Source organism: Notolabrus celidotus, chromosome 20 (assembly GCF_009762535.1).
Source record: "Notolabrus celidotus isolate fNotCel1 chromosome 20, fNotCel1.pri, whole genome shotgun sequence".
NCBI classification, from domain to species: Eukaryota; Metazoa; Chordata; class Actinopteri; order Labriformes; family Labridae; genus Notolabrus; species Notolabrus celidotus.
In genome coordinates, this window is record NC_048291.1 from 3,116,150 (window position 1) to 3,128,321 (window position 12,172).

General features: G+C 44.4%; 1 protein-coding gene across 1 annotated transcript in view; it reads right to left on the bottom strand.

The window, feature by feature from the left end:
- Positions 1-12,172, bottom strand: part of scn4ab (sodium channel, voltage-gated, type IV, alpha, b) — a 40,241-nt gene that overhangs the window by 16,975 nt on the left and 11,094 nt on the right. Inside the window, exons 2-15 of the mRNA XM_034712243.1 lie at positions 11,476-11,659; positions 11,264-11,401; positions 8,185-8,303; positions 7,960-8,049; positions 5,744-5,872; positions 5,541-5,632; positions 5,124-5,417; positions 3,399-3,462; positions 3,116-3,257; positions 2,688-2,888; positions 2,499-2,595; positions 2,128-2,366; positions 1,938-2,009; positions 1,747-1,848 (exon numbers count right to left, since the gene is read on the bottom strand). Of these exons, the coding sequence (XP_034568134.1) occupies positions 1,747-1,848; positions 1,938-2,009; positions 2,128-2,366; positions 2,499-2,595; positions 2,688-2,888; positions 3,116-3,257; positions 3,399-3,462; positions 5,124-5,417; positions 5,541-5,632; positions 5,744-5,872; positions 7,960-8,049; positions 8,185-8,303; positions 11,264-11,401; positions 11,476-11,607 (1,911 nt within the window). The 5' untranslated portion in view covers positions 11,608-11,659. The remainder of the gene's footprint in view (positions 1-1,746; positions 1,849-1,937; positions 2,010-2,127; positions 2,367-2,498; positions 2,596-2,687; positions 2,889-3,115; positions 3,258-3,398; positions 3,463-5,123; positions 5,418-5,540; positions 5,633-5,743; positions 5,873-7,959; positions 8,050-8,184; positions 8,304-11,263; positions 11,402-11,475; positions 11,660-12,172) is intronic.

The following is a 12,172-nucleotide window of genomic DNA, read 5'->3' on the forward strand; positions in this document are numbered from 1 at the left end:
GGTAAGGAGGCGGGGAGACTGGTAAGGAGACAGATATATATCAACAGGTAGACATGTGAAGGGAAGGGATCAAGGAGACATGTAAGAGAGCAAGAAGGGAGAAAGGTGATGAGGCAGGAAGGAAATTGGTGAGGACATAGGTAGATAGGTAAGGAAACAAAAAGGGAGACAGGTAAGGAGGTGAAGAGACAGGTAAGAGAGCAAGAAGGGAGAAAGGTGATGAGGAAGGAAGGAAACAAAAAGGAAGACAGGCAAGGAGGCAAGGAGACTGGTAAGGAGACAGATATATCAACAGGTAGACATGTGAAGGGAAGGGTTCAAGGAGACAGGAAACAGAGACAGGTAAGAGAGCAAGAAGGGAGAAAGGTGATGAGGCAGGAAGGAAACTGGTAAGGACATAGGTAGATAGGTAAGGAAACAAAAGGAACACAGTTAAGAGAGCAAGAAGGGAGAAAGGTGACTAGGCAGGAAGGAAACTAGTGAGGACATAGGTAGATAGGTAAGGAAACAAAAAGGAAGACAGGTAAGGAGGCAAGGAGACTGGTAAGGAGACAGATATATCAACATGGAGACATGTGAAGGAAAGGAATCAAGGAGACAGGTAAAAGAGCAAGAAGGGAGAAAGGTGACTAGGCAGGAAGGAAACTAGTGAGGACATAGGTAGATAGGTAAGGAAACAAAAAGGAAGACAGGTAAGGAGGCAAGGAGACAGGTAAGGAGACAAATATATCAACATGGAGACATGTGAAGGAAAGGAATCAAGGAGACAGGTAAGAGAGCAAGAAGGGAGAAAGGTGATGAGGCTGGAAGGAAACTGGTGAGGACATAGGTAGATAGGTAAGGAAACAAAAAGGAAGACAGGTAAGGAGGCAAGGAGACAGGTAAGGAGACAAATATATCAACAGGTAGGCATGTGAAAGGAAGGGATCAAGGAGACAGGTAACAGAGACAGGAAAGAGAGCAAGAAGGGAGAAAGGTGATGAGGCAGGAAGGAAATTGGTGAGGACATAGGTAGATAGGTAAGGAAACAAAAAGGGAGACAGGTAAGGAGGTGAAGAGATAGGTAAGAGAGCAAGAAGGGAGAAAGGTGATGAGGCAGGAAGGAAACAAATAGGAAGACAGGCAAGGAGGCAAGGAGGCAAGGAGACCGGTAAGGAGACAGATATATCAACAGGTAGATATGTGAAGGGAAGGGATCAAGGAGACAGGTAAGAGAGCAAGAAGGGAAAAAGGTGATGAGGCAGTAAGGAAACTGTTGAGGACATAGGTAGATAGGTAAGGAAACAAAAAGAACACAGTTAAGGAGGCAAGGAGACTGATAAGGAGACAGATATATCAACAGGTAGGCATGTGAAGGGAACAGATCGAGGAGACAGGTAACCGAGACAGGTAAGAGAGCAAGAAGGGAGAAAGGTAATGAGGTAGGAAGGAATCTGGTGAGGACATAGGTAGATAGGTAAGGAAACAAAAAGGAAGACAGGTAAGAGAGCAAGACGGGAGACAAGTGAGGTGACAAGTACACAGGTGAGTCAGCAATAAGGGAGACAGGTGAGGTAAACAGGAAGCTGGGTCAGAAGGCAGGCAGGGAAACAAGGTAGGAGACAGGTAAGGAGACTCAAGGACACAGATGAGGAGATAGGTATGAAGACAGTTATAGTGGTTGGCTGACAGATGAAGGGACAGGTAGACGGACAGGTAAACATCGGTTTGTTCTTGCAGAAGTGGAAATAATGACGTCATACGGACCAATCTGAAGGAGCGCAGCACAGACAGGCCCTGGACGTTAGCCAATCCCAGCTCAACCAGACTCATCGTGACGATGATGCTGTCGAAGATGTTCCAGCCCACCTGGAACCATGAAAACAGAGCAGAGGCGTCACTCCATGGCAGCAGCTGTCAATCATCACCACTGTGCTGGGATGAACAGGAGGTCTGACCTGGAAGTAGTAGTACGGGTCCATGGCTAGAAGTTTGAGGACCATCTCAGCTGTGAAGATCCCTGTGAAGACCTGAGGGAGGGGTTAGTAGAGGTCAGCAGGAGAGGGTTTAAGCTTGAGGCAGATGGCTGTCTAAAGGCTGGTTTATACTTCAGCGTCACCCCAACTCAGGTTGTACTTCATTACTGACCAGATTCCCGACGCTCAGAAGGTTCTCAAAGTCCTCCGTCATCGGATAATGCTCCATGGCCATGAAGACGGTGTTGAGGACGATGCAGATGGTGATGCCAAGGTCCACAAATGGGTCCATGACGAAGATGTAGAGCCACTTTTTGATCCAACACCAGCAGCCACAACAGTTCCACTTCAAGAAGATGTTGGCAAAGGCATACCAACATGGAGGACAGGGTCGCTGGTCATCCTCAAAGTCTGGAGAACACAGCACATTTAGAGAGTCAGTCCAGGCTTCTAAACTGTGGAGCGACCTCCAGTTGTTGCACTTCAGTGCGGCTTTTAAAATCAAGCAACATGTTTAAAGACTTTTATGAATAACATACATACCATCCATGACGTTATGTTCCTGGCTCTGTATTTCTCCAGATGAATTCTTCCTGTCTTGGTTTTGCTTCTCAGCCAGCGCCGCCCTGCAGGCTGCCTGCTGTAACACAAAGAATGCATGTATGTTGAGCAGCATGTACGCTTCATTAAAACATGATGTTCTTGTCAGTGGTGTCGTTCCCTAGAGCAGACCTCCTCCTCTCTCTTCTTCAGTGCCTCCAGGATCTGAGCGTATTCCTCCTCTTTCTGTTTGGCCTCCGCGATAGTGGCCTCATTCTGCTCAGCGTACGCCATTGCAACCACCGCCAGGATGAGGTTAATGAGGTAGAAGGAGCCGAGGAAGATGACAATCACGAAGAAGATCATGTAAGTTTTACCTGCAGCTCGGAGAGTCTGTGGAGAGAGAGAGAGAGAGAGAGAGAGAGAGAGAGAGAGAGAGAGAGAGAGAGAGAGAGGTGAGAGAGGTGAGAGACCAACAGAAGGGCTTTCTCTGAAGCTGATAAAGAAGAACAATGATTGTTTGTTTGTTTGTTTGTTTGTTTGTTTGTTTGTTTGCTCATTGATCCCAGTCACAGACCAGTGAGTGTCAGAGTCTGTACTGGGACCATTCAGGTACAAACCAGCTGGAAGAGGTTTTCCCAGAAGTCTTGAGTCATCAGTCTGAAGAGTGCCAGGAATGCCCACCCAAACGAGTCGTAGCTGGTGTAGCCATAGTTTGGATTTCTGCCTGCCTTCAGACACATGTAACCCTCGGGACAGACCCTTAACACATCATCATCATCATCATCATCATCATCATCATCATCATCATCATCATCATCATCATAAGTATCATTAGTGTTATCATCACCCTCATTATCATGAACATTAAGTTGTATTACAATGATGAGGACGAGGGCTTACCCAGCATCAGAGCTGTTTCCACACAGCAGAGCATCAATTTGATCAGGAAGATAGTAGTAGTTTGCTGTCATAAAGAAAGACAGACAAAGAGACAGAGACATGGTTTATGTCCACTTCCTTTTAGAGTTCAGTTTGTTTCCTATCTGGGTAATACATGGTTCCTGACCCCCCTGCTTTCCTTTCTTTGCCTGATTGTCTGTAAGGGGGTAAAAGTCATTCGCTATGCTGATGATACTCTGCTGTATATATACCAGATTATTTCATAGCAGCAGTAATTGTGAATAAATATTGACATTTTTTTACACAATTTCTGATATAACTGAGGTGCTGGTCTTATAGTGTCCCACATTAAAGCTGCTGTTGGTAGTCACAGAGTAAACATCTGTTCAGAGAGAGGGACTTCGAATGTCAACACTATCCCTCCCAACCAGATTTCCTCTTAGCCCCCCGACACAGATCAGCGTAGGGATGGGTACCGAATTCTTTATAGGTACCCACCGAATTCTGTCGGCACTACCGAGTACGGATTCACGTAAAATTAAACGGTACCATGTTTCGGTACCTGAACGCATCCTTGTGACTGTGAGCATTCACGTGTGTTCATTGATAAACTTGATAAGACGCCACAAGCATGTGTCAGCTAATATATCTAATCACCTATATAACCCTGTTTCTGTTCATTTCCCTCCTCCGTTTTTCATTCCCTGCACACACGTGTGCTAACAAGGAGCTTAGGAGGGAGGCATGCTAGTTGTAGGCTGTCTTAATAAACACAAAGGTCGGTTTTACTCCCCACGTCTGCAGATTTGAAGATCTAGTGGATGATTTTTATTTATCATGGATAAGTGCTAGCGCTAGTTAGCATAGCTACATAGCTACATGTCGTAGCTGTAGCTGTGTACCAAGACACACGTCTACATACTGACAAATAAAACAACAAGAAACACTAAATCTGTGACCAATCCTTCAGAAAGGTCCTGCTGCAGGCGCCTCTCCGTCAGGATCAGATTCTGGATCAGATTCAGAGGGTTGCAGTAACGCGGGTCTGTGAGCAGCCGTGTATATTCAGCCAACATGTAAACATTAGATCAACGTGCTGGACAGCCGAGGCACATCCACTTCCTGAGGGGGCGTGGTCAGAGAGAAAACAGAATGTTCTGAGGAGGACTGAAGAAGAGGGCTTTTCAGCCAAAATCTGATTTCAAAGTGTTTTTTTGAGCTTAAACCTTAAAGACATGTTTTGGGGACCTCTTAGACCAATATATATTGATGAAAAAAGCGTGATATGTCACCTTTAATAAACAAAGCAGAATATGTTTTATATTTTAGATTCTGTAAAGTAGCCCCCTTTTTCCTTCATGACAGCTTTTACACACTCTTGGTATTCTCTCAGTCTGCTTCATGAAGTGGTCTCCTGGACTGGTTTCTAATGAACATGAGCCTTGTCAAGAGTTCATTTGTAGAATGACTTGCCTTCTTAATGTGTTTGAGACCATCAGTTGTGTTGTTCAGAGGTAGGGTTAGCACACAGTGGATAGTCCTATTTGACTACTGTTGTAATCCAGATTATGGCAAAACCAGATTATTTCACAGTTTTGATGTCTTCAGTATTAAACTACAATGTTGGAAATAATTAAAATAAATAAAAAACATTGAATGAGAAGGTGTGTCCAAACTTTTGACTGGCAGTGTAGATGATGTGTTTAGTGGTAGTAGCAGTAGTACCTGGGTCGTTGATGTGTTTATAGAAATCAAAGCCTGTATCATTTCCATGGGTGTTATTGCCAAAGGTAAAGTTGCCATAGGTGTCATTGCCAGGGTACCCAGCGTCCAGATCGCCGTCAGACGTCTGGTTGCTCAGAAATATGGGAGGTATTAGGACACATTTCTGCCGCAAGTTTCCCATGAAGAGCTGCAGACCAATCAGAGCGAAGACGCTGAGACAGAACACCGTCAGGATCATGACATCGGCCAACTTCTTCACTGATTGGATGAGAGCTCCGACGATCGTCTTCAGACCTGAGAGCCGGAGTCATAATCACACAAACATAGATATAGAACTTCCTAGACATGAATGAAATCCTATTCAAGTGGCATTCTGGGGTTTAACTCCTCCATGATGTGGAACACATGTGCACTGACCTGGGATGACTGTGATGGTCTTCAGAGCTCGAAGAACCCTGAAGGTCCTCAGCACGGAAACATTTCCCAAATCTACAAACTCTGTTAGGTACCTGAAACACAGTGAGGCACATAATCATCATCATCATCACTACAGTCAACATCATCATCCTCATGTTGTCATTATCATCATCCTCATCATCAGATGTGTCACTGAGCCTCACGCCATGCTGATGACCATGAAGTCCAGCCAGTTCCAGGGGTCTTTGAGGAAGGTGAATCCTCCTCTGCAGAATCCTCGTGACAGAACTTTAGTCGTTGCTTCAAATGTGTAGATACCAGTGAACACGTATCTGGTCAAAAAAGAAACACAATTGGTGGATCTGAAGCACTACAGACACCTTGCATTGTCCTATTTCAAAAAAAAGATTTATCCAGATCCTCTGAAAGGGTTTTTTCAGGTGTTTTTCAACCTGAGGACCTTTACCCCGGAACTCAACGTTTTGACCGGTGGACCCAGGGTCTAAATTTAGTTCAGGGGTAGATAATCTCCCCCCCTAAAAAGCCCCTGCTTGGGGGGGGAGTACTTTTCAAATATCCCAGGACTTTCAGGGGGGTGGGGCCTGCAATGCTGAACGTGTCTGATTGGTAGATTAACCACAGTGTTTTTATTCCACCCGCCGTCCACAATAACATCACACACATCTGTGATTCACTTGATTTCTCTTTCATTCATTAGTTTTTATTTGTTCTATCTTTTTTGTATGTGTGTGTACTTTTCAAAAGAAGAAGCTGTGATTCTCTTGATTTAGCAGCTTGTAACAGTAGTCTTCTCTAAACCCTACGCAAATGCGTCTCTCCCGGTGTTCCGGTTTTTAAAGTGACCCTGTAAACTGGAGACCTTCAGCTGAACGTGTCAGTGTTTGTGGAGTTTCCACAGCTGTTGAAACACAGAGGGAGTTCCTGGGAATGCAAACTAGTTTAGTTTTTATTAAGATTTCAAAATATCCTCATCAGATATTTAATGATCGTCTAAAGACGTTTATGAGGGATGCATCCGGCTGAGAGTCTCCAGTTAACAGGGTCGCTGATTAAACCAAAACACCGGCCGATCTCTGCGATCACGTCTTTTTGAGTTCAAAAGGATTTTAAAGCCGTGTTGAAACGTCTTTGCTACTCGCGCTTATCTCCTCTCACGTGTTGATTTTTAACCGCAGGAGCAAAATATTTACTGTTTTTCATGTTTTTCTGCTTTTGGAGCACAATTTCAAATATGAGGAAAATGTATTATTCCGACAGGCTCCGGGTCAACTTTTGTTTCAAAATTTTGTTTCAATTTTTTTTTTAAAAATTTTGTTTCAAAATTTGTTTTGGCCAAAAAATATATATAATTTTTTTTTTTTTCAAATTTTTTTTTTTCAAATTTTTTTTTTCGAAATTTTTTTTTTCAAAACAAAAAATTCAATTTCATTTTGTCATTTTTTTTTCAAATTTTTTTTTTTTTTCAATTTTGCCAAAAAACATTCACAGTCATTGTTTTTTCCATCTGTGATTCACTTGATTTGCAGCTTGTAACAGTAGTCTTCTCTCAGTAAACAGGGTCGCCATTTAAACCAAAACACCGGGCGATCTCTGCCACGGCTTTTTGAGTTCAAAAGGATTTTAAAGCCGTGTTGAAACGTCTTTGCTACTCGCGCTTATCTCCTCTCACGTGTTGATTCAGTGAATCCATCTGTGATGAAATATAGCACCATCTAAAACAGCGCCAGCTGAGTCTCTTCATGCTAACAGGCTAACTGTTGTGTTGCTCATAATGATACCTGCCTGTCCGTCTGCTTCTATGGTGTCATCTATGATGAATGGCACTTGTCTTTGACTTACTGCCCCCTACTGGTCTGGTGGTGTAGTGCATTCACTTTATTTTCTTCCATACGTCACTGGCCTGATTTGCACAATCTACCCGGGACTTCAGCCCACGGTCAAAATGCAGACAACAATGGGGGCACAGGAACCTTTTAGTTCAGGGGGAAGTAGTTCTGAGGACTAAAAGACCCTGGAACTCTTGGTTGAAATACACCTAATGATGTACTCTGAAGAACATTATTCCGAAAACATTAAACTATTTGTTCACACAGTCCCAGCTGTTTTTGAATTAGAATAGGAAGTTGCAAAGTTAAAGATAGAAACATAGTGAACCAATGGAAATTCCAATAGCACCCTCCTCAGGACAAACACATGTTAATTGTACATGCAGTTTGTGTTATGAACATTGCAGCCTCTAGGGGGCAGTATCTGCTCTCATCAAAACTTACTCTAACCCCCCGCTTATCACAGGGATCAAATTCTGAATCGACAAAGACTGTTTTGTAGTTCCCTATGTGTGCATATCTGTCTTTCAGAATCAGGTTGTATGATTTTGTTGGTGTGTGTATTAACTCACTCGACAGTCTTGCTCCAAGGCGGAGGATCGCTCATTGTCATGAACGCACAGTTGGCCAGGATTGTCACCATGATGAACATACTGAACAAAGTTTTAGCTTTAAGGACACAAATACCAATCATCTTCAAAGTTAACGTTAAAACATGTCGGAAGGTCAATTTAAATTAAAATGCTTGGCCTCATAAACCAATCATGGGTAACGTTGGGTAACATCATAAAGGATATGAGTGAATGAGGATCCTTATGGAAATCTGCCTCAGCTTGCTGAACGGAGACAGCAGGTAACAGGCCGGCTCGGCATTGAACCTGTAGATGACGTTTCCTTTACCAAGCACGATGAAGGTCTGAGAGAGAGAGAGAGACAGACAGGTCAGAGAGAGAGAGAGGGACAAGGAGAGATCAGAGAGACAGACACATGTTTCGAGGAGAGAGATGGAGAGAGATCATGGAAAGACGGCCAGGTCAGGACGAGAGGCAAACTGAGAGGTCGAGTCAAATGAAGGGATACAGGTCAGGAAAAGACAGACAGGTAAAGGAAAGGGTGACAGAGGAGGAAAGAAAAGGAGATTGAAAGAGAGAGAGAGTGACATCAGGAGATGGATTCTATAAAGACAGGCAGGGCAGGGAGGTAGACAGGTCAATGTCAAGTCAAGTGAAGTCAAATTTATTTATATAGCACATTTAAAAACAGCAGAAGCTGACCAAAGTGCTGTACAATACATCCAAAACACAATGTGAGACCAAGCCAACAATCATTTAAAAAGAGACAAACAAACGACAAGGAAAGCACAGCATAGGGAATGAGAACCTAATCAGGCCTTGAGGACTCAAATGCTAAAATATAAAAGTGTGTTTTGAGGCGAGTCTTAAAAGAGTCAACAGAGGGGGGCGGCCCTGATTGAGGAGGGGAGGCTGTTCCAAAGACACGGGGCCTTTACTCTAAAAGCTCAGTCGCCCTTCAGCTTATATTTTTGACCCGGGAACTACCAGGAGACCCGTGTTAGAAGACCTTTAAAGACCTGGAGGTTTTGTAAGGGGCTCAGGAGGTCAGTTATAAAGGGAGGGGCCAGACCATTCAGAGCTTTAAAAATACAAAAAGCAAAATCTTAAAATAAATTCTGAAGCGAATTGGAAGCCAGTGGAGGGAGGCCAAGACTGGGATGATGTGATCCCTCTTCCTGGTATAGTCAGAAGCCTGCTGCAGCGTTTTGGACCAACTGCAGGCGGGACAAGGCCGACTGACTGATTCCAGAATATAAGGAATTACAATAGTCAAGGCGGGACGAAACGAAGGCATGGATGGCTATTTAGTTTTAACTTTGAGATGTTTTAGATTTTACCTGAGAGTCAAAGGTGAGGGCTGAGTCAAAAATAAATCCAAGGTTTTTAACAGATGCTTTGATGAAGTTTGACAGATCGCCTAAGTTATTGGGAATTAGGGAACCAACCCCATAGTGTGTGACAACCAACCCCATAGTGTGTGACAACAAACCCCATAGTGTGTGACAACCAACCCCATAAACCCATAGTGTGTGACAACCAACCCCATAAACCCATAGTGTGTGACAACCAACCCCATAAACCCATAGTGTGTGACAACCAACACCATAAACCCATAGTGTGTGACAACCAACCCCATAGTGTGTGACAACCAACCCCATAAACCCATAGTGTGTGACAACCAACCCCATAGTGTGTGACAACCAACCCCATAAACCCATAGTGTGTGACAACCAACCCCATAGTGTGTGACAACCAACCCCATAAACCCATAGTGTGTGACAACCAACCCCATAGTGTGTGACAACCAACCCCATAGTGTGTAACAACCAACCCCATAGTGTGTGACAACCATCCCCATAGTGTGTAACAACCAACCCCATAGTGTGTGACAACCACCCCCATAGTGTGTGACAACCAACCCTATAGTGTGTGACAACCAACCCCATAGTGTGTGACAACCAACCCCATAGTGTGTGACAACCAACCCCATAGTGTGTGACAACCACCCCCATAGTGTGTGACAACCAACCCTATAGTGTGTGACAACCAACCCCATAGTGTGTGACAACCAACCCCATAGTGTGTGACAACCATCCCCATAGTGTGTGACAACCAACCCCATAGTGTGTGACAACCACCCCCATAGTGTGTGACAACCAACCCCATAGTGTGTGACAACCAACCCCATAGTGTGACAACCATCCCCATAGTGTGTGACAACCATCCCCATAGTGTGTGACAACCAACCCCATAGTGTGTGACAACCAACCCCATAGTGTGACAACCATCCCCATAGTGTGTGACAACCAACCCCATAGTGTGTGACAACCAACCCCATAGTGTGTGACAACCAACCCCATAGTGTGTGACAACCATCCCCATAGTGTGTGACAACCATCCCCATAGTGTGTGACAACCAACCCCATAGTGTGTGACAACCATCCCCATAGTGTGTGACAACCATCCCCATAGTGTGTGACAACCAACCCCATAGTGTGTGACAACCAACCCCATAGTGTGTGACAACCATCCCCATAGTGTGTGACAACCAACCCCATAGTGTGTGACAACCATCCCCATAGTGTGTGACAACCAACCCCATAGTGTGTGACAACCATCCCCATAGTGTGTGACAACCAACCCCATAGTGTGTGACAACCATCCCCATAGTGTGACAACCATCCCCATAGTGTGTGACAACCAACCCCATAGTGTGTGACAACCAACCCCATAGTGTGTGACAACCAACTGAGTCAAAAATAAATCCAAGGTTTTTAACAGATGCTTTGATGAAGTTCAACAGATCGCCTAAGTTATTGGGAATTAGTTTGGTGGCATCCTGAGGGCCAAAGAGCACGGCTTCAGTTTCACTGTTGATAAGTTGTAAGAAGTTTTGAGCCATCCAAGTTTTTACATCTGCAAGACAGTTGGTGGGAGAGGTGAGATCTGACAGATGATTTGGTTTGATGGGGAGATAAAGTTGTGTGTCATCGGCGTAACAGTGGTATGAGATGTGTTGTGTTTCTGGATGAGTTGACCTAATGGGAGCATGTAAATGGAGAAAAGAATTGGACCTAGGATGGAAGTGAGAGAAAGATGAGTCAAAGAGACAGGCAGTTCTGAACGTGGCAAGTTTGAGGAACAGAGATCAGAGAGAGACGGGTCAGGGTGTGAAAGGTCAGGGGGGCAAAAGTAGACGGTTCAGAGAGACAGAGATGGATATTTCATTCAATCTGGATTAGTGTGTCAAAAACTACTGATCAGTCTTCTAGCAACATGGAACATCATAAATGAGAGAGACCATCTGTGACTGGTAAAAGGGATCAAGCTCCTCCAGAGGGATGTTGATAAAGTCAGGGGGCGGATCTCCATAGATGAATGGGAGGGGCTTCCCAGCCTCCAGGTCGCTGGCAGGTTTAGGAAGATTTTCCTCTGCTATCTGTCGATCACAGAGACAGACGATCAGAGCGACATCAATCACAGATGCTTTAAACGCTTCTCACTTTACGTTACCTCTATGTTTTTCTCCTTCCTCCTCTGTTTTTCCTTCTCCTCCTCCTCATGTCGTCGTTGGATTTCCACCAGCGAGGCTGGCGTGAAGCGTCGGAAGACTTCTGAACCAACAGGGGGAAGCAGAGGTGCCATCCTGGCATCATGCAGCACCACCTGAACTCCACCGCCACTGAGCAACTACCTCCTGTCAGGTGAGGGGGAGGGGGGATTGGGGACAGAGGCAACAAAACATGTCAAGAGAAAAGATACAACAACATGCATCTACTTTCTTATTCTGATCTCTACTTTAGTCACTGCAAATCCACTACCACAGAGTAACTCACGTATTCCTCTGCAGACTCCCTGCATTTATTCCCCCACAAAATTACAGCACAGTTCCTACTGTAGAGCCACTGCACATACTCTGCAGCAGCAGTCACAGTGGATCTACACAGGGGTCACCAAGCAGTTTCTTACTTAGATTCACTGCAAATCTTCACTGTAAAGTTACTCCACTGCAGGGTCAAAACAAATCTTATGTAGCAGTGAGTTATTGCTCACCTTCCACTGTACAGTCATTGAACATGTGCATCAAAATAACTGTATAGTCTTCTTAAGGGACACTGCAAATGTTTGCCTTGAAAGTCACTGCACATCTTCTAAAGCAGCCATTGTGCATCATGTACATCATCAATCTACTGCAAAGTCAATACACATT